We start from the raw sequence: 24,861 nt of genomic DNA, 5'->3' as shown, positions 1-24,861 counted from the left end.
GCCCGGATGCCCCCATCAACATGCAGTTTGGTTCCGGCTACAATGTGCCGACGCTCAAGCCACGGTAGAAAATAGTGTTGCCTGATTTGTTGAGAGAAAAACACTACTGAATCGCTCACAGATTTAGCTGATAAGCTCAAACGAATCGAGGACATCACAAAACCCACTACTACATGCACGTACTCCTCTATCTATCTGCATTGCACTGCAGCTGTAACTCAATTAAGTCCATGCTGCGTGCACGAAGCCCCATCGGAATCGGAAGACCAAAGAAAGAAACAAGTGCGTGCGTGCGTGCTGTGCTGCTGCGTGCAAACAAGTTGGCGACGATGGCCGTCCCATCGTAGCGAAAGGGCGCGCGAGCTGTTTCCCCTTTCCCCGTCAGGCCATCCACACTCGCAGGCACATCACTCTCACTGCACCGGATTCTCCCTTTTCTCCCGTGCCCTGTCTTTTCTGTTTTTCCCCCTAAAATTCGGCAAATGGGGACAAACATTTTTCACAACCATCGTCCGTTGAATGAAATGAAATGAAATGTATCGTAAAATTACCCCAAGCCCTTGTGTTGTCTAATAAACGAGGATGTAGCCATCTAGGCCAACATCACATCCACCATGGCCAAAACTCTTTTCTCTTAAAATATAATTGAATTGTCTATCTCTCTCAATCAGCTTAAGTTTTTAGGTTAAACTAATCGATGCATGCAACTCAATATGGTATTAGAGCCAAATGTCTCGAGTTTGAGTATTGGCTAGCGTAACTAAATGAAATAATTGATGCTCGCTCCTATTCCACGTCTGAGGCCACATGAGGGGAAGTGTTGGAATATAAGTGAATTATATCTACTTCTCCTTATCAGATTAAGCTTTTGGGTTGAACTAGTCGATGCATGCAACTCAATAACCTCTGCTATATTATTGCCTGCTCGCCGCGTCTTTCTTCCATCTTCAGCCTCTTCGCCTCCTCTCTCTCCATAGTCTCTAGTAGCATTCACGAATATTTCGATGACGCAGACTGAATGTAACTTAGTGGGTTAGGTTTCTTATGTTGTAACATGTCCATCTATGTTTAGGTTCTCGAATTTGATATGGATGCTCATATTTTTCTAAATTTAATGATGTATTTTTTGCGACACAACCCAATTTCAATACTCTATTTTTGCGAAAAATAGTAAGGCCTTGTTTAGTTGCACCTAAAATCTAAAAACTTTTCAAAATTTATCAAATCTTGCGGCACATACATTAAGCATTAAATATAATAAAAGAATAGTTAATTTGCGAGACGAATCTTTTGAGTCTAGTTAGCTCATAATTAAACAATAATTATAAAATACAAACAAAAATACTATGGTGCTCAAATTAAAAAAATGGATTTAAACAAGACCTAAACCTTCTTGGAGTGCTCCCCTATTCTTCACTTATTACTAACTAGCATCGAGTGGTTACTGCGGTCTTCAAGTTTTTGTGTACCGAGGGCGTTTTGCAGACATATCTTTTCCTTTCTGTCTTCTTATACCAGTTTCAATAGACAGTATCACTATACGGTTTCATATAACAACACGTCATCAAGATTGAAATGAAACCGTCTATGAAATAACCCCAGCAATAAAGCATTTTATTTTGTTGTTTCCAAGGCTAAGCAAAGCATTTAATTGCTGCAAAATGATTGGATCATATGCAAGATGGTGAAACGATCTAGCCCTCAGTGAGAATTTTATCCTGTTTCACCGCGTGGGAAACAACGCCCGCGGAGTTTCACCATGGTGAAACTACTTCCTCTCTCTCCTCTTGGTTTCATGCAAAAAGTGTAGTTTTACTGACATGACGCTCTAATAAATGTCTTAAGTGATAAACCTTAGTGTAATCTTAAGTGCCAACAAGTGATAAACAATCGAAGGAAGAAGATGATCAAAAAAGATCTTTGTGTAGTTTTACTTTTTAGATGTTGTTTGCGGCCTTGTTTAGTTCCCACCCAAAAATATTTTACCATGTTCTCTTGAATGTTCGTACATATACATAGAGCATTAAATATAAATAAAAAATAACTAATTGCACAGTTTACATATATTTTGTGAGACGAAACTTTTGAGTCTAATTAGTCCATAATTAGACACTAATTGCTATAGTTATAAATGTGCTACAATACCAAAAAACTTTTCTTTCGAAAGCTAAACATCATATATGATTCATGTCTTGTTTAGTTCACTCTAAAAATTTAAAACTTTTCAAGATTCTTCATCACATCGAATCTTGCAGCACATGCATAAAGCACTAAATATAGACGAAAAAAACTAATTGCACAATTTACTTGTAAATCGCGAGATGAATCTTTTGAGTCTAGTTAGTCCATGATTGAACAATAATTACCAAATAAAAATGAAAGTGCAACAGACCCAAAAACGAAAAAAAATTCGGAACTAAAGGAGGGCTCATGTTTAGTATCTTTCTAAAAAATGATGCTTTGGACGTCAAAGACGTTTCCATAAAACAACGCAATAGTACATATCACAAAATACTTGCAAGACGTAATAAAATAGTACTATCATAAAACCAGATTTTCATACAAACATACTTTGTGTTGTTCTTATACTAAACAGGTGAAAATAATTTATAACTAAAGATTAAAGGAGAAAATATGCTATGAAAATTACCAAGGTGGAAACATGGAAAGTAGTTTAAAAATACACTTGTGTAACTTGAAATTTTTTGAAACTTGACATATATGTAGTTCATCCATACATGAACCCACACCAAAAAAGTTGAGATGCATAATCATTTTTAAAAAAATCATATGAAAATAACCAAGTTCATGTGCAAGCATACTAGAAGACAAAATCCAAAATTTTTGTCTTGCAGTGCACATACAAGTGAAATTTGTGATTTTAGTATATCTTTTAAAAAATATATATGTTTACATCCCGACTTTTGCATGTCGGTAGATATATAGGAGTAGATGCACCATATATGTTTTCAAATTATAAAAGTATTTTTTTAAAACTGGTTTCCATGTTTCTATTTGTATAGCTTGTTCGCTTAGCTTATCGGCCAAATCTATCAGTCATTCAGCAGTACTTTTCTCTCATACCAAATCAGTGACCAGTATTTTCTGTCATAACTTTTCACCCTATATTTTTTCCCAGATTAAAACGGTTGACTTTAGAGAAACACGAGACATCACTTCTTTGTAACCAGAGCCAGCATTCTGAAGATGTTCTTGCATTCTTTACTGCCTTACCAGCTTGCAAGATTACAGGTACACTGATATTACAAGATTACACTCATCTTGCAATGTACACTCATGAGGTCAAATAAAAATCATATAGCGTTGCAGGAACACTTCCGGATCTTGTGTACCCTTGGTTGTGAATCAAAGCAGATTTCAACCATGAGCGCCATCAGTATCTTAGATTCGACCAACTTTTTATAGAAAAAGACAACATGCATGCCACCAAATAAGTACAATAGTAAAAAGTTAAAAACAGATTTCATTATGTATCTAATAATACTACTTGATATAATTAAATTTTAGTGTTCCTTTCTATGAAGTTGGGCCTTGTTTAGTTTCGAAAAGTTTTTGGATTTCGGTACTGTAGCACTTTCGTTTGTTTGTGGCAAATATTGTTCAATTATGGACTAACTAGAATCAAAAGATTCGTCTCATGATTTACAGATAAACTGTGCAATTAGTTTTTTTTTGTCTATATTTAATATTTCATGCATATGTTGAAAGATTTGATGTGACGGAAAATCTTAAAAACTTTTTTATTTTCAGGGCGAACTAAACGAGACCTTAGTTATGCGAACTTAAAATAGTTTTGAGTTATGAAACTCTAAAAGCTAATTTAATTTGGAACAAAGAGAGTAAGAACCAAGCAAAATATAAAGCATGGACCAAGATAAATGACTGATAATTACTTTTCCATTTCTTTGTCTACTACTACCTCCTGCTGTTTTTCTACTACAAGGGTGAAAAGTAGAGCAAAAGGTGGATGCACAGACCCAACGACAAGGAGTACTGCATGGGCAAAATAGTACATCCACAGATGAGAGGCCTGGTCTCTGCTGAAATTGCTCATGGAGAAGGGGATTCTCTGCGCCCGTGAGTGCTCTGGTCCCAGCAGTACACCCCCTCTCGTCTCGTCTCATCACTTTTCCTTGTGCAGCTGCAAGCAGCAGCACCATGTCCGTCTGGCCTGGCTTTTGTCCACTACCTCTCGACCCTCTTCTGTTTCCTTTGGATGTCTGTATGCAGCCATGTCACTTCACTACAACTGGCTGCCAGGACTAGTTGTCTAGTTACTAGTACTACACCATCATCTACGGTTTAATTACCTGTAATCATACTGAGATCCATACTACCACAAATGAGCAAACGGGATGGACCAGTGATTTGATCTTGTTCTTGATGAATCTTGATACTGGCAGGAGCTACTAAACGACTACTATTATTATTTATAGGACTACTATCATATCATATACTTAGGCCCAGCTAAAACAACCTAGACTTGTCTTTTTTTTGTTGCTGTCCCTCTCTGAAGATACACCTAGTATTTGTTAATTAAAGCTTTCTACTCTTTCCTCCACTTGATGGGGTCATTGATAGTCCCTGCAGGTAACAACATAAATAAACAATGACACAACCATCAGGTGGGGAGGCTAATTTTATATGCAGCATGATTGAGCAGCTGATTGATACTTACTCCCAGATTAGAGGAAAGGAGACCCCTTTTGCTCTGTATTCACAGCCCAATGGCTTCATGCCCAGGAGAAAACCTGAAGAAAAACAACTTTCTTACTATCTACTGTAAACAACTGTGCCATTACACACAAAAATAATGTGAACAACAGTGCTGCTGCCAACAATACATATATCCTACTGTAAACAGATATGGAGAGAAGTGGCTGAATTTCTACCTGGGCGCCTGAAAGAAGCAGGAGTTGTATGGGGGCAGCTCAATGGTGGATGCAGGTGGGAAGAGGGATGAAGCCACATGGTGAGGGCTGCCATTGCTGATGTTTCCATTTTGAGCTGCTGGAGCTGTATCAGTGGAGGTGGCCTTGGTGGGGGATGCAAAGGGGCTGTCAGGCAAAATGTGCTCCACCAGGCCACTGCAAAACCAAGCAAACAAGGAACATATCAATCCTGGACTGGAAAGATCAAGACCAAAACCCAAAAGAAAGGGAACAAGTTGCACCAAGATACAGCTTAACAATAGCCATTAGCTGGGGCAGCCACTTGTTTCTTTTTCTCCTTTCCACTACCTTTTGCCATTGCATTCCTTTTTCCCCCTTTTTGTTGGTTCAATCAAAGATTCAAATCTACCAATGCACGATCAGCACAGCCTATGTACCTAACTCACACTTATACAATTGCTTATCAAGGCAAATTAGGTCTAAAGCCCGGACGATAACTTATAGCATATTGACAACAAACTTGCTGGATTTGCCATCCTATCATCACACGTCTTTGCCAAACTATACATAAACCAATTACCTAACCATGCATAAGGTGCTGCAACAATTTTGTTCAGCAGGGCATTTTTTGAATGTCAAGATGCCTAACATTGTTTCTATATGATGGACCAGCAAAACATGCCCAAAGAAAGGAAGGGGAAGTAATGCAGTCTGCTTTGTTTACCTATACTACTGCCTTCCCTCCCATTCCTTTCCCCAAAAGAAACACACTACTAGCCTGTGACCTCCTCAGTGCCCAACAACAATGGCTAGATATTTTAAATCCTCCACAACAACAATCTTACCTTTCTTGGAATCCACAAGCAACAATGGGTGTAGTAGCAGCAGTGACAGGACCAGATTCCGTCTTCTCCTCTTCCCCAGGGTTGACTGCCTGCTTGGGACTGCCACCCCCATCCCCATCCCCATCCTCTTCTCCCTGCTGCTCCTCGTGCTCGCCTCCTGCATCGGCTGCAGGCGCACTCATTGCAAGGCTGTTACTGTTCATCGTCTTGGTAGGAGTATCTGCTACAGCCACAAACCATGGATTCGATTCGATGTCACAACCTATGAACCATGGATTCAATTCCATTCAAAGCACCTCAAGAAAGAAACGTACCTTGGATGTTGGCATCCTCTTGCTGGACGGCATTGCCATTGCCTTTGCCGCCCTCGCCTTGCCCCATGGCGGCCGTGGAGGAGCCGAGGTGGTGGCCCCTGCTCTTGAGGTCGAGGAGGTGCAGCCCCATGAAGCGGCGCCCCTCCAGCTCGATGGCCTGCTGCAGCTCCGCCGCCTGGTGCTGCTCCTCCAGCTTCCTCCTCAGAAACGCCTCGTGGTTGGCAATGTTCCCGTACATCATCCTTGGTCCTATCACAGTTGCCAAACAAACATGTCAAGCAACACAAGAAATGCTGCAAGAAAACAAAAATGGAACGCGTGCATGCAATGCAATGCAATGCAATGCAGAGATTGCAGCCGTTACTACTCACCAATCTGCGGCTGCTGCAGGTCGAAGGGGTCTCTGGAATCCAGCAATCCGGTGGGCGACGTGCAGCCGGCGAAGTCGCCATGGTGCGGGTGCTGCAGCTTCCTGCGCAACCGAACAAAACAAAACAAAAGATGATGCTTCCGTTTGATGATTACTACCAACAGAAACTGTCAAGACGAGCAATGTGCAATGCCAAAGCATGAGTGCCGATGCCGGAGGATGAGAAGGAAGCGACGGACCTGAACCTGTCGGGGACCTTGCCCTTCTCCTTGTAAGGCTTGACGAGGACGCGCGCGTCGCACACGAAGTGCGGGTTGCCCTTGCTGAGGATGATCTTCACCGTCTCGGCGTAGACGAAGGTGACGAAGCCGAACATGCGCTTCTGCTGGTACGGGATGCGCACGTCCTGCACCGGCCCGTACATGCTGCCAAACAGACGACGAGGGCGCGCGTCGCCATCGATGATGGATCAATCAGCCGAGGTGGTTTCTTTCGTTCGCCCATTATTGGACTACTAGGAGAGAGAGAGAGAGGATGGGGGGAGGCAAGAGAGACAGTGGTCGAAACAAAACAGGACCCCCCAATAATGGCGGCGTGCGTGCCCGGTACCTGAAGTAGTTGGAGACGTCCTCCTCGCTGAAGGTGGAGTCGGCCGGGAAGGTGAGGTAGATCTGCCGAGCGGCGGGGCTGGACATGAGCTCGCCGCGGTCCATCCGGGGCGACCGCACCGGGAACCTGCCGTGCATGTCGTCGCCGCCGCCGCCCTGAAGCAGCATGGCCGCCGCCGCCGCAGCCGCCGCCCTGAAGCATGGAGCGAGATCACTTGCCAGATTAGCGAGGGGCGGCCGGCACAAGAGACTGGAACAAAAATGCAAGCAAACTGTGGTGGTGACGAGGAGGGGAATAAAAATGGCACCTTTGGGGCTCGTTCTGCTGCTGCTGCTGGTTGTGGTGGTGGAGGAGGAAGTTGAGGTTGACGCCCTTGGGCGGCGACGGCGACGGCGAGAAGGGAAACGCGGACGCCATGAGCTGCTGCTGCTGCTGCTGGGAGCGCGCGGCGGCGAGGGCTTTGGCGCGCATGACGACCATCTCGCGCTCCGCGGTGGCGGCGTCGTCGTCCTCGGGCAAGCCGTGGAGGAAGCGGCAGGAGGAGCCGTTCTTGCAGAACCCACGCGCGAAGTACATGCAGGGCCTCCAGGCGCCGGCGCCGGCGGCGCCGGCGACCTCGGCGTCACTGAGCGAGAAGCTGCGGCGGTGGGCGGTTGCGCCGCCTGCCGGGGACCAGCAGTCGTAGTCGTCGGGGAAGAAGGCGTCTGCGGAGGCGGGGGCGGCAGCGGCAGCGGCGCCGTCGTAGTCGTACCCGAGCGCGTGGTCGGCGGCGGAGAAGGGGGACTGGTGCTGGTGGTGGTGGTCGGATGGCGGTGGGCCCCAGGGCGAGGCGGGCTGGTGGAGCGGGCCGAGCACGGGCGAGGGCGGGGAGGCCGGCTTGGATGAGGCGGCGAGGTCGGCGCGCGCGGCGGCGACGAAGGCGTGGAGGAGGTGGTCGGGGCCGAAGGCGAGGCGGATGAGCTCCTTGTCGCTGTTGTCCTGGATGAGCAGCAGGCCCATGATCTTGGACGCGTTGTCCGGGTCCAGCGCGCGCACCCGGTCGAACACCGCCTTGGTGGCCTCCCAGGCGTCCATGGCGTCGCGGCGGGGCGGGGTGGGGTGGTGTGGTGTGGTGTGGTGGTTTCCCTTCTCCCTCCTTGGCTTCTTGAAAGAAAGAAAGAAAGCAAGAAGGCTGCCTGGGAAGGAAGGGAAGGTGAAAGAAAAGGGGAGAGGAGCGGAGCGGAGCGGGGGCAGGCCACGGTTGGAGTAAAAAAAGCAAAGAAGAGTGTGGTGAATTAAATAGGGTTGGACACCAAAAAACCGGGCCGTTCCAGTTCCCTCCATCAATGTTTTGGGGGAAATTTCGGTGGGGCTGATTTGAATTCGGCGTTTGTTTTGGCTTTCCTTGCTCGCAAAGGACCCCTCCCCAAGACCCAAGAAGTGATACTACTATTGCTACTTTCTTCTGATTCCAATTTCGAAGGTCTTGATTTTTATCGAGGCTATGCTACTCGATTTTAGAAGGTAAAGTCGCCGAACATGAAGATTAAACCCGCTCATAGAGCATAGAGTCATCGAACATGAACATGCTACTCATTTTAGAACGTAAAGATTTGGTTAGAATATCAGAGAGATAGGCAACTCATAGATGTCTATCTCTACTCTAAGCATCTAAAATATACTCCCTCCGGTTCGGTATATCTGGTGTGAGGAGGCTAATTGCAGTGACCAAGACGTGAATTAAATCTGTGTCTAACACAGTCATACCGCCCAGCCACGTGGTCAGCCGAAACGTCCAAAGAAGTTGTGTCCTCCGTATTTTTCTCAACTTAAACGACGGAATAGGCCAGCGTCATCTACACATGCATGGAACAATGGACTGCATGGGGGCAACGAGGAACGCTTTGTTTAACTAGTTCTATAATTAATTAACTCTCGATAGTTGATACAAACAGGTGTGCGCCAGATATTACGGCCAAATAAAAAACGAGTGTACGTTAGATATAGAGGACCAGAGGGAGTAGTACCTTTGGATTGTTGCTTGGGCCATCTTTTGACAGTTGCAAACCAAACAATTTTGAGGTGTTTGAAATTTAATCTCATGACAAAAAAAAAATCTAAGGCGCAATATGTTCATTCATCTAGATTTGACAATCATAATTACCTAACATTACCCATGTTTCGCATATATAGTTTGGCTACGAGCAATATAAAGCCTTTATGTCGTTGGTGTATATGAATAATATACTAATTAGACAGCTAGCGCTAGCGGACTAATATATGAAGTAGGGAAAACATAGATGCTTTTAGTTTGTTGGATTTAGGTTGATTGGCACTTGTGTGCATTGTTGTTCTTAGACATGTAGGTATTGCATTAAGTAGCTTATAGCTTTCCTTGTGCAGCCATAAATGGTATCCCACGAAACAATGCAATAATTAGATAACTGGCGAACTGGAATATGAGGTAGGAAAAACAAACATAGCTGGTTCTAGTTTGTTGAGTTTATGTTGAGTGACACTGTGTGCATTACTATTCTTTGGCGTATGCGACTAGGTGCCCTGATTCATTTGTCCAGACTCCACAAAAATGCTTTGGCTCGGTGCAGGTACAAGGAGGATGGTTGAGGAAGCAGGCTATGGAGCTCGGGGCTACAGCGCGAACAACAGTGTTGAGGTGAACAACGACGGAGCTCAAGGTGGAGCTTAGGTGTTGGAGCTTAGGAGCGGGGCAAGGATGATGGCATCTGTGCGGACAAACATGCAAGGTTCCAAGGTGGGGCGTGCGCATGGAGCTCGGTGGCAAGGCGCTAATGGTGGCATTGGGGGTGGATGATGACAGAGGGGGTGATACATGTGGTTGCCCAAGCGAATTGCTGAATATGGGGAGAATAAATAAATATAGGAGGGAAAAATAATGAAAGATATATGGTCATTTTTATTATTTTATTGTTTTACCAAACATTTTATCCGACAAAATTAACTCTAATAATAAAGTTGTTCAAGGAGCAGAAGTTAAAAAAATGCTTCATTGGTGAAGTAGAGTTGTACCAAACAACCACTTAAAATCTGTTCTATTCTGAATTGTAAATCATTTTGTCTTTTTTTCTAGACTTAGTGTAGATCCAGATGTATAGAAAAAAAAGTTATATGTACCTGAAAAAGACTAAAACTACTTTTTTTTGCGACAAGACTAAAACTACTTATAATTAAGAAAGGAGAGTTATTATATCCTTAGAATCCGGTTGGATCGGTGACTTGAGTTCATGTGCTGAGTGAGGCCTTGTTCATTTGGCTTTTTTCCGTATCGTGGCACTTTCGTTTGTATTTGATAAATAATGTCCAATTATAAACTAATTAGACTTAAAAGATTCGTTTCATAAATTACAAACAAACTATATAAATAGTTTTTGTTTTCGTTTATATTTAATGCATTACGCATGTGCCATAAGATTCGATGTAACGAGTAATCATATAATTTTTTTGGTACTTTTTAAAAACTAAACAAGGTCTGAATGAAAGTAAAAGTGTCAAAAATGGGGCCGGGGGTAACTAAAGGTAGATCGACTACCCTAGGATTGATCAAGGACTGTCAAGTGACTGCTCCTGAGTCCGAGCTAGCTAGTACAGCCACGCTTTTGAGTGATTGCCCCCATGTTTGTTCTTTCTCTTCTCCCTCCCCTTGTAGGATTATGGGCCTGTTTGGATCATGGCCATACAAAGCTACGCCATGCATCGGCAAAGTGCGGCTCGCCACAGGTTGCGGTGGAGAAATTGGCCGCCACGCTCGCCACAAGTTTACCACAGTCTACATGCATTAAACGACATGCGATGGGAAGAAAACGACATGGCAGAATTCAATGGCTGCCTAAGGTTAAAAATAGAACCAAACAAGGTTAGTATGGCTGCCAAACTTTACTCATGGCGAGTTGTGGCCGTGATCCAAACAGGCCCTATATATTTTGCTATCATGGATTATTACTGCCTTTGTGCGAAAGCAAGGCCTTGTTTAGTTGACTCCGAAAACCAAAAAGTTTTCAAGATTCTCTATCACATCGAATCTTTCGTCATATGCATGAAGCATTAAATATATATGAAAATAAAAACTAACTGCACAGTTTATCTGTAAATCACGAGACGAATCTTTTGATCCTAGTTAGTTCATAATTGGACAATATTTACCGCAAACAAACAAAATTGCTACAGTAGCGAAATCCAAAATCTTTTCACATCTAAACAAGGCCCAAGCGTGCATCGCCAACATCTTTGCTGACCTCTACTACAGTCCACACGACTGCTGGTAGTCTGGTACCACAGCAGCAATTGATTTGCGATGGAGTACGAGTAGTAAGTACGTAGTCTAGTACGTACTGCCTCCTATCATGAAAACTCAAGCGCGAATGTGCCATATGCCAGCACGTCGTCGTAGGAGGAGTATAACATGGCCGGCCGGCGTTGAGTTCTTCCTGGTTTCTCACCAGCAGCTCATCATCTTGAAGACTCTGTACATACGCCTCCTACTCCACAAGGTCTTTGAACTTGTTCGCTGGTCCGAAAAAACCATGACTGAAAGTACCGTTCGCTGATTTATCGTGAGAGACAAGCGAACGGGCTTAGTAGTAAGGCCCTGTTTAGTTTCGAAAACTTTTTGGTTTTCGGAGCTGTAGCATTTTCGTTTTTATTTGACAAACATTATCTAATCATGAAGTAACTAGGCTTAAAAGATCCATCTCGTGATTTATAGGTAAACTGTGCAATTAGTTTTAATTTTCATCTATATTTAGTGCTCCATACATGTGCCGCAAGATTCGATGTGATAGAGAATCTTGAAAAGTTTTTGATTTTTAGGGTGAACTAAACAAAGTCTAAATAAACGCAATAAGATTTCTATTAGTGTCACTACTAAACACTAAAAGCAAGCAGTAGTGATCACTGATCGATCATCAGTGACAAACGGAATGGAGCAGTGCAAAGGAAATGGTATACGTGATGTGCTTGACTGCTTGCTTTCAGTTTGTCCTCAGCTTGGACCGTCATGCGATTCACTGGTGCCAGTCCAACACACAGTGCAGTGAGTGAGTGAGTGAGTGAGTGAGTGAGTGAGTGAGTGAGTGACACGGCTGCTGAGCTCACACGAAACGGCCCCTTGTGTGCGTCACCGCACAGCTTTATGACTGTGTGTGTGGATCGGCTCAACCAGCAGCGACGCCGGCCGTTCCTATGTAGTACACGCATCGCGCCCGGGCGGGCACGGCCCGACGCACCGGGCCGTGCCTGGACCGCCACCGTGGCCCGTGGCACGGCTCAGGCACGGCCCGACGGCCCGATGTTTAATATCCCAATAAAAAATATAGCTTTTTAATTCTAAAAAAATAAAAATATAGGTCTGTTGGCTCATCCATCCATCCTAATTGGCCTGTTAAGAAATGTGGCTTGCTAATTCTAAACAAAAAAAAATATAGATCTGCTACTGGCCTGGCACGACCTTGGCCCGGTGGCCCGCCGTGCCTTCGGGCCGGCCCGACGGCCCGCGGGCCGTGCCTTGGGCCTTACCCCCGGCACGAGGCACGGTGGTGGCACGGCCCGGCCGGCACGACGGCACGGCACGGCCCGGGGCAGGCACGGCACGGCACGGGACGCCGGGCCGGACCGGCACGGCCGATGGCCATCTATACCTATGTAGTACACGCATCGCGTCCGTGCATGCGTCCAAGTGCAGAGAGACGGAGACACAAAAAAAAAAAAAGCCTGAAACACAGACGGAGACGACGAAAAATAGACCAGCAGCAGCACCTGGCGATGTTGCGCGACACACGGTTCATGCATGCGTGCCACTGCCGAGCAGGGTCCGTCGGTCTCGCGGTATAGGAATTGTCACGTTTGACCTGTTGAGATGTACTCAAAAATGCCCAAAAGTTTATACGGCAGTCCCAATTTTGGCCTTGTTTAGTTACGAAAACGTTTTGGATTTCGTTAATGTATCACTTTTGTTTGTATTTAATAAATATTATTTAATTATATATTTAATAAATATTATTTAATTATATACTAACTATGCTTAAAATATTTGTCTCGTAATTTACAGATAACCTGTGCAATTAGTTATTTTTTCACCTACATTTAGTGATCCATGCATGTGCCGCAAGATTCGATGTGACAGAGAATTTTGAAAACTACTTAGATTTTGGTGGAAACTAAACAAAGCCAAAATTTTATGGAAGGTTTCATGCATATTTAAGATAGTACCACATCAACAATTATGGACTAACTAGGTTTAAAAAGTTTATCTCGCAAATTACAGGTAAAATATGCATTTAGTTTTTTTAGTTTTCATCTATATTTAATACTTCATATATGTGTCATAACATTCGATATGACGAGAAATCTTGATTTTTTTAAAAATTAAACAAGGCCTAGCTTTGGAGGTTGAGGGACGGAGATAAAGCCATGTTGATGTTGCAGGCCTCGCGAGTTTCGACTCAGCCCTAATCAGCACTTGGTAGGCCTTGTTTAATTCACCTCAAAACTAAAAACTTTTCAAGATTTTCCGTTATATCGAATCTAGATTCTCCGTTATATCGAATCTTGCGGCACATACATTGAGTATTAAATATAAATAAAAATAAAACTAATTGTACAGTTTACCTGTAAATTGTAAGACAAATCTTTTAAGTCTAGTTACTCTATAATTAAATAATATTTATCAAATAAAAACAAAAGTGCTAGTCAAAATCCAAAAACTTTTTTAAATTCAAACAAAGCCTTAGTTTCAAAAAAAGAATCAACACTTGTTTTTCTCTCCTAACCACCCAGCCAAGCAAGCAACGCATTCATACCGCAGGTGCAGCAGCGCCTTGCATTGCATCAATTTTTTTTTTGCCTTGCCGAGGCCTTGTTTACTTCCACCCAAGATTTTTCGTCACATTGAATCTTTAGACACACACATAGAGTATTAAATATAGACGAAAATAAAAAATAATTGCACAATTTGATCGAAATTGACGAGACGAATCTTTTGAGTCTAGTTAGTCGATAGTTAGACAATAATTACCACAAACAAACGAAAATACTACAGTGTCGTCAAATTTTGTCCTTCAGGACCTAAACAAGGCCCCAGTCTGGTTTGGTGTGAGCTTGTCTTGCATCAATGCAACTAGTACCTTGCTTGCCCTTTTCTCCTACATCTACATGAATAGTAATCCACAATCCGATCCGATCCGATCCAAACCTCGATCTCTCGAATTTGTGATCCATGGATGGATCGGAGAACCGTACGTGTTTTGTTGCTTGCCATAATGCTATTGTGGTCCTCATAAAATGTTTTGCATCCATCGTCGTGGAGTACTAGGATGATGACTATGGTATCAGCAAAACAAGTCCTGCCATGAGCTACCCTCCAACACTTGTCATGACCTTTCTCGCGAGCGCACTGATAGTGTCGTGGGTCTGCTGTTTTGTTCGCGCCTAGGCGTGCATGTACCAGCGTCGGGGCGCAGGCTCGTGTCATGCCACACTTTCTTAATTTGTAACCATTGACCATGTACTCTTTTCGTATAGGTTTTAGATGTCGTTTTAGATAAAGTTTAGATCAAAAATTAAAAATATAAACCATTAATACTTTTAAATTATTGAATTTATAAATATAAAAATTATATGTATACATTTGTCTTGAACAAAAATACTTTCATAAAAATATACAAATATTATTTTTCCTAAATTACAAAAATAAGAGGTTAAAGTTGTGTTTTGGAGACCATATCGTTGTCCTAAACAACATCTAAATCCTATACGGATTGAGTATATATATACATGATGTTGTGTGCTACGGCGGAAACCGTCGTCGAAAGAGGTGTGCTCGCTACGAGGAGAGAGAGATAGAGAGAGGAATATATATGCTTGAGGTATTAAATATAAACTATGTATGGAACTAAATGTCAATGAAGACCAATTTACGAGGTGAATTTATTAAAACTAATTAGTCTATGATTTGATAATGCGGTGCTCTAGTAAACATGTGTTAATTACAGATGAATTAGGCTTAATAAATTTGTCTTGCGGATTACCGAGAACTTCTGTCATTTGGTCTAGTTAATGGATTCTAGGAGATCATACTTGATTTGCTAGGTTGTCTCTTGGAATAAAACTTTGTCCCTAAAAATACTCCCTCCATACCCAATTTTGTTAACGTTTAGGACATGATTATGCTTACCAAGGAGTGATTAAATAGGAGTAAATTTTTCATCTTTGCACCTGATAGATATGGTTGCGGGTGTATTTCTTCCCAGAAGCAACCAAAGGCTAATTGGCTAGCTCAGCCCAGGCAAGGGCAGCCTCCAGGAGCAAACACGTTAACAGTATACCACGAGGGAAATACAACGTCAACTTTTGTGAAAACAGATCTAGAGTCCAAAATGTTAAGAAATTTAGGTACAGAGGGAGTAGAATGGTATAATTTTTCTAGAGACACGTGCTATTTCAGTCCGTCTCCATTAATCCTGAGGTCTTGTCTCCTAAAATCTTTCAATGCTATAAGTAGTAAGGGTGTGTTTGGGACCGCTTTGCTCCACGTTTTTCAGCTCCGCTCCATGTTTTTTAGCCAAACGGTTTCAGCACTACGCACTCAGTTCGAAAGAAAATGGTGGAGTTGTGAGAGCACCTAAAGAGATACTCCACGAACTCTTGTTTTTTGTGGAGCTGCTCCATAATGGAGTTTAGGAAGCAGAGTTCATGGAGCAGTGCCAAACACTTCCTAAATCACTAGCGTAACTAGGAGTGCGCATGCTTATTGGTACATATACTAGCTAGCCCTTGTTTAGATGCGAAAATATTTTGGATTTTGCTACTGTAGCACCTTCGTTTGTTTGTGGTAAATATTGTCCAACCATAGACTAACTAGCGTCAAAAAATTCGTCTCGTGATTTACAGTCAAACTGTATAATTAATTTTTGTTTTTGTATATATTCAATACTTCATGCATGTGCCGTAAGATTCTATGTGACGGAGAATTATAAAAATTTTTTGGTTTTCGGGTGAACTAAACCACTGGCGGAGCCACCGCCCGGCCACCCTTGGCGGCCGGCTGGGCTCCTCGCTAAAATGCAAAAGGAATCTTCTTTATATTTATATAAAATTCTGTGATTTTATAGTTAAATATTTTTGCTTAATGAGAATTGCGCGGGCTTCTGAAATCTTAAGGCACTGAACTAAACAAAGCCTTTAGTGTTATCGGAATTGCATGTAGTGATTTTTTTTGTTATAGGTTAATTTTTGATGAGGTGGTTTTGCACCGCCTAGCTTTGGCCCACCCGGCCGTTCCCGACGGAAGCCCCGGTGTCGGTAGGCTGCCAGAGCTCACGCACGGAAACAGGTCCGATGGACGTGCACGTCGTCCATTCATCACTGTTGCATGCATCACGGTACAGGTGATGATGCCATGCGTGCCAAAAGCCCAAAACTTCCATCCAAAAACTCAAAAATTTTCAAAATTTACATTAAATCTTTAGACACATGCATTAAACTTCCATCCAAAAACTCAAAAATTTTCAAAATTTACATTGAATCTTTAGACACATGCATTGAGTATTAAATATAGACGAAAAAACTAATTGCACAGTTTGGTTAAAATTTACGACATAAATTTTTTAAGCCTAGTTAGTTCATAATTGGATAATAATTATCACAAACAAACGAAAGTGTCACGGTGTCACAAAATTTTTCAATTTACGAACTAAACACGGCCTAAGGCCTTGTTTTCTTCCAAAATCTTTTGCAAAATAGGAATAGTAGCACTTTCGTTTGTATTTGATAAATATTATTCAATTATAGACTAACTATGCTCAAAAGATTCGTCTCACCAATTCCGACCAAACTGTACAATTAGTTTTTATTTTTATCTATATTTAATACTTCATGCATACGTCTAAAGATTCGATGTGACGAAAAATCTGAAAAATTTTATAAAATTGTTTGGAACTAAACAAGGCCTAAAAAAAGAGAAACCATTTAGTAGACTGATCCGACCTTTATGCCTTTTGGTTTACTTAGAATTCAATTTTTTTAAAAGTTATTCGTCACATCAAATTTTAGGCACGTAGAAGATAATTATAAGATTAGTTAGTTCATTAAACAATAATTATTAAATACAAATAAAAATCATATAATATTAAAATCCAAAAACTTTTTAATCTAAATCTATACCTACTACTAAATTGTAAAAATTTCAGTCTGCCCAAAACTTTCTTCTGCCACCAGGTATCTGTCCGCACGAGTATGTCTATTCTTTATTTCCTTCCAAGGCCACCGCAACGTTTCCTTCCCACGCCATCATCGCTCCTGTCTCGCGGTGCCATACCGCGCTGGCGCTGCACGCGAGACATCCCCTTACCATCCGCCCACAGCGCCGCCACTCCTCCCGTCCGCGCATAGGGGCGAGGTCGCCGCTCCTCCTATTCACGTGCACGTGCAGGACCGAGGCCGTCGCTCCTCCTGTCCGTGCGGAGCCTCACCGCTCCTCTCATTTGCGCACAGGGCCGAGGAGCTCCAAGCAAAGAAAGAACGGACGACCGCCGACAGCCGTGGAGGAAGAACCATCGTTTGGGGCTTCCAGTTGCGGGCAACATGCAGGCCACAGGAGTCATATTCTCATGCATCGGACGGCTGGGTGTACTACTCGACGTCAAATCGTCAGAGCGGCAGCTTAACCATGGCAACATCGACAACGCCGGAGCCAGCGAGTACTCAGAGAGAGACCATGTTTTGGCCTTACTGTACAGGATAAAGGAAGTCGATGTCTGGTTTGTTCATAGGGATTGTCTCGTCCTAGCAGTGACAAATAGGTAGGTATGTTTTCTGTAATGCCCTTTTTATATTTTGTAGTTTATCATTTTCCCCCCACATGAATAGCAGTTTTGGCCTCATTTTCTCACATGGATAACTCTACTGGCAGGAAAGTCCCTTTGTTTTTAGATCCTAGCTACACTAACAACAAAGATCATGGTGGTCATATCACCCTTGATTAGTTAATGCATGTTTAGTACCTGAAACTTGCAAATCATGGGATACCTGCATGCTTCCATGGATCAGGACAACCTGATAGCCACGTTGAGGGTTTCATGCAGGAGGTGATATCAAGCCTTGGTCTAGAGCTTGTGGACAATGATGAGTCCAATAAATCTGGTCGTGATGTTTCTAATGGGTTGTTTCATATCCTAATTTTCAGTTTAATGAACGATACAAGATCTTAAATGTACCTTTTATGATTACTACTGAAAATAGAGTTCCTGATATGACCAAACTAACTCATAAACTATATATTATGGAACACCCCTTAGTCATTTATGCTGCAATCAGTATTTGTAAAATGTAATATTCCTTAAATTAATCTAAAATGTAATATTCCTTACTAGATGATCATGTATTTGTAAATTCTAGGTCTAATATGCATATTGTTTTGCGAGTGTGCACGTGCTTGGCTATTTATTTTGGACAAGTCAGATAAGGGAGGTGAAACTTATTATGTACTCTAATGGCTGACGTACCAAACATAATTGTATAAGCAAGAATGATTGTATATTTTGTGAAGCATCTTAAAGTGGAATAAAAAGATATTTAAGCTTGATTAATTTCGTGTCTTTGGTTGTGATAATTAGCATGAGTACGGATCAATAAATTGTATATCTCCCGTTGCAACGCACGGGCATTTTTGCTAGTAAAACCTATATGCTACACTCCGTCTCGAAAAAAAAGCAATTATAAGAAACATGCTGATCATAGCTCAATTTGTTTGACTGTTTAAGACTTGACTTGATAATTAATTGTTTTTTGGACAGGAGTACGGGCCGAACCTAAACTTTTTGTAAAGATTTCTTGTCAAATCAAATTTTACGGTACAAAAATCAAATATTAGATATAAATAAAAAAATAACTAATTATACAGTTTATCTATAATTAGGTAACAAATCTTCTAAGTCTATTTAGTTAATGATTAAATAATATTTATTAAATATACATAAAAGTGCTACAGTATTTATTCTATAAATAAGGTTTCAGTATTTTTTTTACAAGGAACAAGGCCCCAGTGTGTTGACTCTTGAAAGAGCTTTGAAAAATACGACAGGCATTCGTGCATGCAAACATTGGGCAGACTGCCGCCGCACACTATTCTAGTGTACTGTAGCTAGCTTTCAGCAGTAGTATCGTATAGGCCTTGTTTAAAAACAAAATCAAAAATTTTTTAAGATTATACGTTATATCAAATCTTATAACATATGTATGAAATATTTAATATAAATAAAAATAAAAATAAATTATATAGTTTGTCTGTATATAACAAGACAAATTTTTTAAATCTAATTATTTTATAATTGAACAATGTTTATCAAATAAAAACAAAAATACTACGATAATAAAATTTAAAAAAATTTCACAACTAAACAAGGCCACAGTAGTCCTCCACGTAACGAGTTGTACTCTGGTGTAAGCCTTTGTTTAGTTTCTAAAAAAATTACAACAAAATTAGATCTTGTAAAAAATTTTAGTATTAAATATAGATAAAAAATAATAATTAATTACATATTTTGTCTATAATTTACGAGAAATGATCGTTTAGAATAGGTATAACAATGAGCATATAGTTAGGTTAATGCTAATATAGAGGAGAGAAGTTACACGAGAGATAATAGCTTGGCTCTTATATAAACATCAAACTGAGCATAGATGTGTAGGTAGTGGTGGGTCGAATAGAAAGTGTTGTGAGGAGTAATAAGAAAGATAAGATGTCTTAGAGACAAGTATGAGACAATTTACTGTATAATTTGACTTTAATCACTTGACTTGTAGTTAAGCACTTAACTCTATTATTGAACTTGCTCTTAGCTCTTAGGCCAGTCTTGATGTATAGTTTCATAATACAGTTACCAAGACTATAAACTAGGTGACCGAGCCACATGAGTTTCATGGGGACGAAACTCCTCTCTCATCTGATGAAACTCCTTCATTTAATGACCCCGCCAAGTCAACAGTTTTGTTTGTGCATGACATTATCATGAAAAATGCATTTAGACTCACCTTATAAAAGCATCAAGGTAGGCACATATGCATAACCATGTTTAGTTCGGAAAAATTTTAGATTTCGCTACTGTAGTACTTTTGTTTTTATTTGACAATTATTGTCCGATCATAAACTAACTAGGCTTGAAAGATTCGTCTCACAAATTACAGGTAAACTATATAATTAGTTATTTTTTATCTATATTAATTGTTTTATGTATGTGTCATGATATTCGGTGTGACGGTAAATTTTGAATTTTTTTTAGAAACCTTCCTCGTAGGCGTGTACCCGTAACGTAACAGAGCTGCGGCGGCTCTTTTTTATATTTTTATCGTGCGCGCGTGGGGACGCGGGTACGTAACACGGCAGCATGTCAGTCCGCCTCACATGCAGGGTCGCCCGCTCCTCCAGGCCCACGCGATGAACAGCACGTACCGGTCCAGCGCCCGACCACCGCCACTGACGTCCGGGCCCCACGGACCCAATAACCCCAGTCCGCAGCAACTGCAACCCCCGCGCGCCTCGGGCCCCGGTCACATGGCTCTCGGCGGGCCCCACGCAGCAGCGGCGGCGGCCGCAGCGCGTCCCCCAGATTGACTGCCGCTGGGGTGGCTGACAGATCAGAGATCAGAGACGGGAGCCGATCGCGGTCACTGACAGGCCGGCCTGCGCTGGGGCCAGGGGGACGTGGCCCTGGCCCCCGCCCCGGGATGCCGGTTGGGCCCCGCGTGTCAGTGGGACGGACAAGGACAGGAGCTGTTGGTTCCTCCTGTTGGGGAGCAGGAGGGAGCCGTCGTCGAGAGCAACTGCTGCCTCCTCCATGCAGCAGAAATCGCATCGCAGGAATGTGTATTCTTCTATTCATACCCCCAAGTAATTTACCATTGTGATGATTAGCATTAGTTAATGAATATGGCCCCAAGTAATTTACCATTGTGCTGATTACCATTAATTAATGAATATAGAAACTGAAAAAAACGACTATTCCACATCTCTAAAATATACTCAAATAAACTAGAACAGTTATCATGCCGTTGACAATTGTACGGCCACTACGGCCTTGTTTAGTTACCCAAAATGAAAAAAAAGTTTTCAAGATTCTCCGTCATATCGAAATTTACGACACATATATGAAACATTAAATATAGATAAATAAATAAATAAATAAATAAATAATTACATAGTTTATATGTAATTTGTGAGACAAATCTTTTAAGCCTAGTTAGTCTATAGTTGGACAATATTTATCACAAACAAACGAAAATACTACACACACCTCATCTTCTTATCTTTGGTCTGAGTCCCAAGCAAGCCTGTAGACCCAGTACAACATTTAACTCAATTATTCAAAACTTTTAAAATTATGAGGTGTTTACCCTAGAATCTACGTCCTAGAAGAAACATAAACGTCTTACACTCCGTAATTTAGAGCGTAAGAGCTGGTAACTCATCAGCGTAAATGGCTCATGAGCCAAACGTGACCACCTGAATTCCGCCTCGTATTCCAATTCCAGGTTCTAAGCAAGTTACCTGCACCGACAAGCTAGTAAATTTAATTTCTTCTTGCTTGTTGCACTTGTTCAGCTTAAAGTTGAAGCATCTATACTATATATGCACTCTCTCTGCATCCGAGCAACAATAGTTAGCTGGACCTGGCGAGATTAGTAAATGTTCATTGATTGATTTTCTGTTTGGTGCACCAACACAGTTTTGTTTTACTACGGCATCTGCATGCATGCTAGTGGTTGAGTGACAAATTCGGTGACCCAATTTGATGGACCAGAGATCATTTGCAACTTGCTCCTTTGGGTACCTAGCTAGCGACAATTATATTGCCTATTAATTTCTCTTTCTTAGTTGCAGACTGTTACGTCGCGCTCAGGATTATTGTTTGCAAGAAACAAAAGTACGTACGTACAATCTCTATAGCTATAAAGGAGTGGTTAGTGTCAAAGCATTGGGGGCATGTCATAATCATATACTATGGTCCATGTATCTTCTTTAAGGATAATAGATCAATGAGTCTCCTAATGCAGCATTAGTTGCTACATATATATGAAGTTTAAATAGTTTGATCATTACTACTTGTTTGGACAGTACACATAAAACATCCCAAAATGGCATGGATCAACGTGGTGACCTAGTTGGTTGTTTTACTGTCCATCAATGTGATGAAACATTGTTACTACTTGTCAAGGATAAGGTGGTGATACTGATCATGCTGTTCCTTACAACAATCACTTTAGCTTGCGTTTGGTAGGATTCCGGATTCTCATAGAAAAGAAACGACACAAATTTTCTATGGGAACGTTACTCTTCTGATTCAAAATATACATCTTTGCAAAAAATGTTTAGCTAGCTGGATGGTTTCTTTGAAACTTGAACTAGAATCAGGTTGAAACCAGGGTCATGCTCTGTTCCTCTTTGCTAGTATACTGTACAAAAATGAGAATCGGTTCTAACCATTTGTCACTGATAATCTGAAACGTCTCATGCTGGTTGATAGTGGTACGTTCAGAATTCAGATGATTCCGCATGCGGAGCGAAATGTTTCATGGTACTAATTAAACGCGCCATTAGTTGCTGTCTGAATTGGACAATGATATTTTCATAAACAATCGTATGATTCTGCTCCATCCAAAACAGCTGGCAAAGTGTAAGAAACGACCAAAGTGGGGCAGTATCTGAACTATTAAAATACTTCAGATAAGCCCCCTGACTGCTTGTTATATTATATACCTTATTAAGATTATTTGGGGCCCGGTTACTTTATATTATGCACTGATAAACAATGTTCAGAATCTGTGCCCATACATTATTGTCCATATAATATATTCTTCAGAGAAAAATAAAACTATTATCCATATCGTACTAGCATCTAACAACACTTTATCAAACTATAATGGGCCCTGCAGGCGTGCTGTATGCAAGCCCTGAATGATAACAGAGATAGACTGCTCAACAGCTAAAGGACCCATCTGTCCAGTGGCTAATTGTTAGTGACTTTTGAGTGAGATGCTTAAAATGGGGAGTTCAGTAGTCAAAGGTGCTACCACAGCCGCCAATGGGCATTTAAATATTGATTGAAGCTACAAACAAAGTTGCATGCATGCAATCTTTGTCTGGACATGATGCTAATGACAATCATTCTGCAGTGGTTGGTGCCCACTTAATTCATTTAAGCCCAGATTAGACCAGGGCGTTCTTATCCTAATTCAGCTAGCAAAGTAATCGGGATGTGAGTGTGACCCGGCCCCAGCTCCACAATGTGTTGTCGTCGTTGGCAAAAAAAAGCTGGGATTATGTGATGTGAACTGCAGGTTGTTTATATCATGACAAGGTTTCATTAAGCTGCTGTCCTTGTTGTTCCTGTTTCATATCTGGCTAATGATTGGTATTAGATGCCCAGACCAGGGTATCTCTATCTGGGCCTAACTGCTGTCGCTGTCAGGTTGCATCAAGTTTGCTGGACGGTGTTGCTCACGCTACAGAAACAGAAGAATTCGTATCTTCAGTACCTGCATTTATTTGTCATTAGCACTACTGCAAAACACTAGGAAGAATCCATTCATTCAGAGAAAGAGGATTCAGCAAATTCAGTATTACAGTAACTGAATTTACAGTTTCTGCTGATATTTGTTGTGCTGTAATATAACTGAATGAACAGTTCACCATTCCTGAATTTGCCGCTAATAAATAAACGTTTACGAGTTGTGATGTGGCCACCTGAAGTTTTCTTCTGAACATGATTGCATTGCACAGCGAATGCAGCTGTCTGCGCCGTTCCGTCCAGCGCGTCCAACTTGTGTTGTCATGATGATTGCATGGAAATAAACGGGGAGATTTGGGTGGATGCATGCAATCTGTAAAGAAAGGCTGCTGCATGCACGGTCAGGCTAACCTACTTCATTGAGGCCTTGTTTAGATCAAAAAACTTTTTGGATTTTGACACTGTAACACTTTCGTTTTTATTTGACAAACATTATCTAATCATAGAGCATCTAGGCTTAAAAGATTCGTCTCGTGATTTACAGGTAAACTGTGCAATTAGTTATCTTTTTTATCTATATTTAATGTTTCATGCATGTGCCGCAAGATTTGATGTGATGGGGAATTTTGTAAAGTTTTGAGTTTTTGGGTGTATCTAAACAAGGCCTGAATGAATAAAGAGGAATCAGCCGCCGCTTTTTCTCTGAAAAAAAAGGGGTCAAGTTGCTCAATGATCATGAACAAACAGCTGCTCTGGCCCTCGCCTTTCTGGTGAAGACCAGGAGATGGGCGCAGGCAACATATGTAAACTGCCACTTTAGGCATATACTGCTGCAAAGGGGAGTTAACAGTTACAAAGTAATTATATTATTGCTTGTTAATCAGCATGCATTCAGGTCTCTGTCTAGTTCTGAACTTGTGGTGTGGAACTCTTGAAAGAGTGGCTGGCCGTTGAGCTTGAGGAGCAGCCAGGGAAAAGTGGCCCTTGCAACGCCATGTGCGTTGGTGGAAATGATCAAAGGCAGATGAAGAGCTTTTATTTGGTCTTGGATTCTTGGTTTAGATACAGTATATGCAGATGATCATAGGAAGAAGATGATGGTGGTACAGACTGACAGACCATGGATTTTGCGAGCACATGGAGAATGATGCTGTCGAGTGTGGTGGCTTTGGACAGGGAGATCAGTTGATGGACGTGGACTGAAGAAGATATGTCCATGACCTGCTCGGCTGATCGACGCGCGCATTCGGAGAAACATGGGCGGGCCCGGCCCATTTTTCGGATTTTTGCACTTTG

The 24,861-nt window shown here is 41.8% G+C and overlaps 1 protein-coding gene across 2 annotated transcripts; it reads right to left on the bottom strand.

Moving 5' to 3' along the window:
• LOC8067145 (zinc finger CCCH domain-containing protein 23) lies at positions 3,887–8,450 on the bottom strand. Of its 2 annotated transcripts, none has more exons than XM_021466269.1 (9): positions 7,359–8,450; positions 7,052–7,243; positions 6,682–6,867; positions 6,444–6,544; positions 6,073–6,321; positions 5,759–5,981; positions 4,914–5,108; positions 4,700–4,772; positions 3,887–4,605 (listed from the first exon to the last, which is right to left on the bottom strand). In XM_021466269.1, exons 1-8 carry the CDS (start codon positions 8,372–8,374, stop codon positions 4,739–4,741), a joined length of 2,196 nt encoding a protein of 731 aa, XP_021321944.1. In that variant the 5' UTR covers positions 8,375–8,450; the 3' UTR covers positions 3,887–4,605; positions 4,700–4,738. The 2 variants fall into 2 exon arrangements, with proteins under 2 accessions (XP_021321944.1, XP_002441761.2); XM_002441716.2 differs by having other exon boundaries at positions 5,759–5,978.

The sequence above is a fragment of the Sorghum bicolor genome, chromosome 8 (assembly GCF_000003195.3).
Source record: "Sorghum bicolor cultivar BTx623 chromosome 8, Sorghum_bicolor_NCBIv3, whole genome shotgun sequence".
Lineage (NCBI taxonomy): Eukaryota > Viridiplantae > Streptophyta > Magnoliopsida > Poales > Poaceae > Sorghum > Sorghum bicolor.
Note: the sequence above shows the minus strand (reverse complement) of the source record. Positions and strands in the feature narration are given on the sequence as shown.

Bases quoted from the DNA above. Each gene is read 5' to 3' on its own strand.
- LOC8067145 (XM_021466269.1), bottom strand. From the start codon at position 8,374: ATGGAGGGAACTGGAACGGCCCGGTTTTTTGGTGTCCAACCCTATTTA. The intron at 5,982-6,072 runs GTACGTTTCTTT...TTGTGGCTGTAG, and splicing joins AGAGGATGCCAACATCCAAG to CAGATACTCCTACCAAGACG. The intron at 4,773-4,913 runs GTAGAAATTCAG...GTTTTTCTTCAG, and splicing joins TGCTTCTTTCAGGCGCCCAG to GTTTTCTCCTGGGCATGAAG.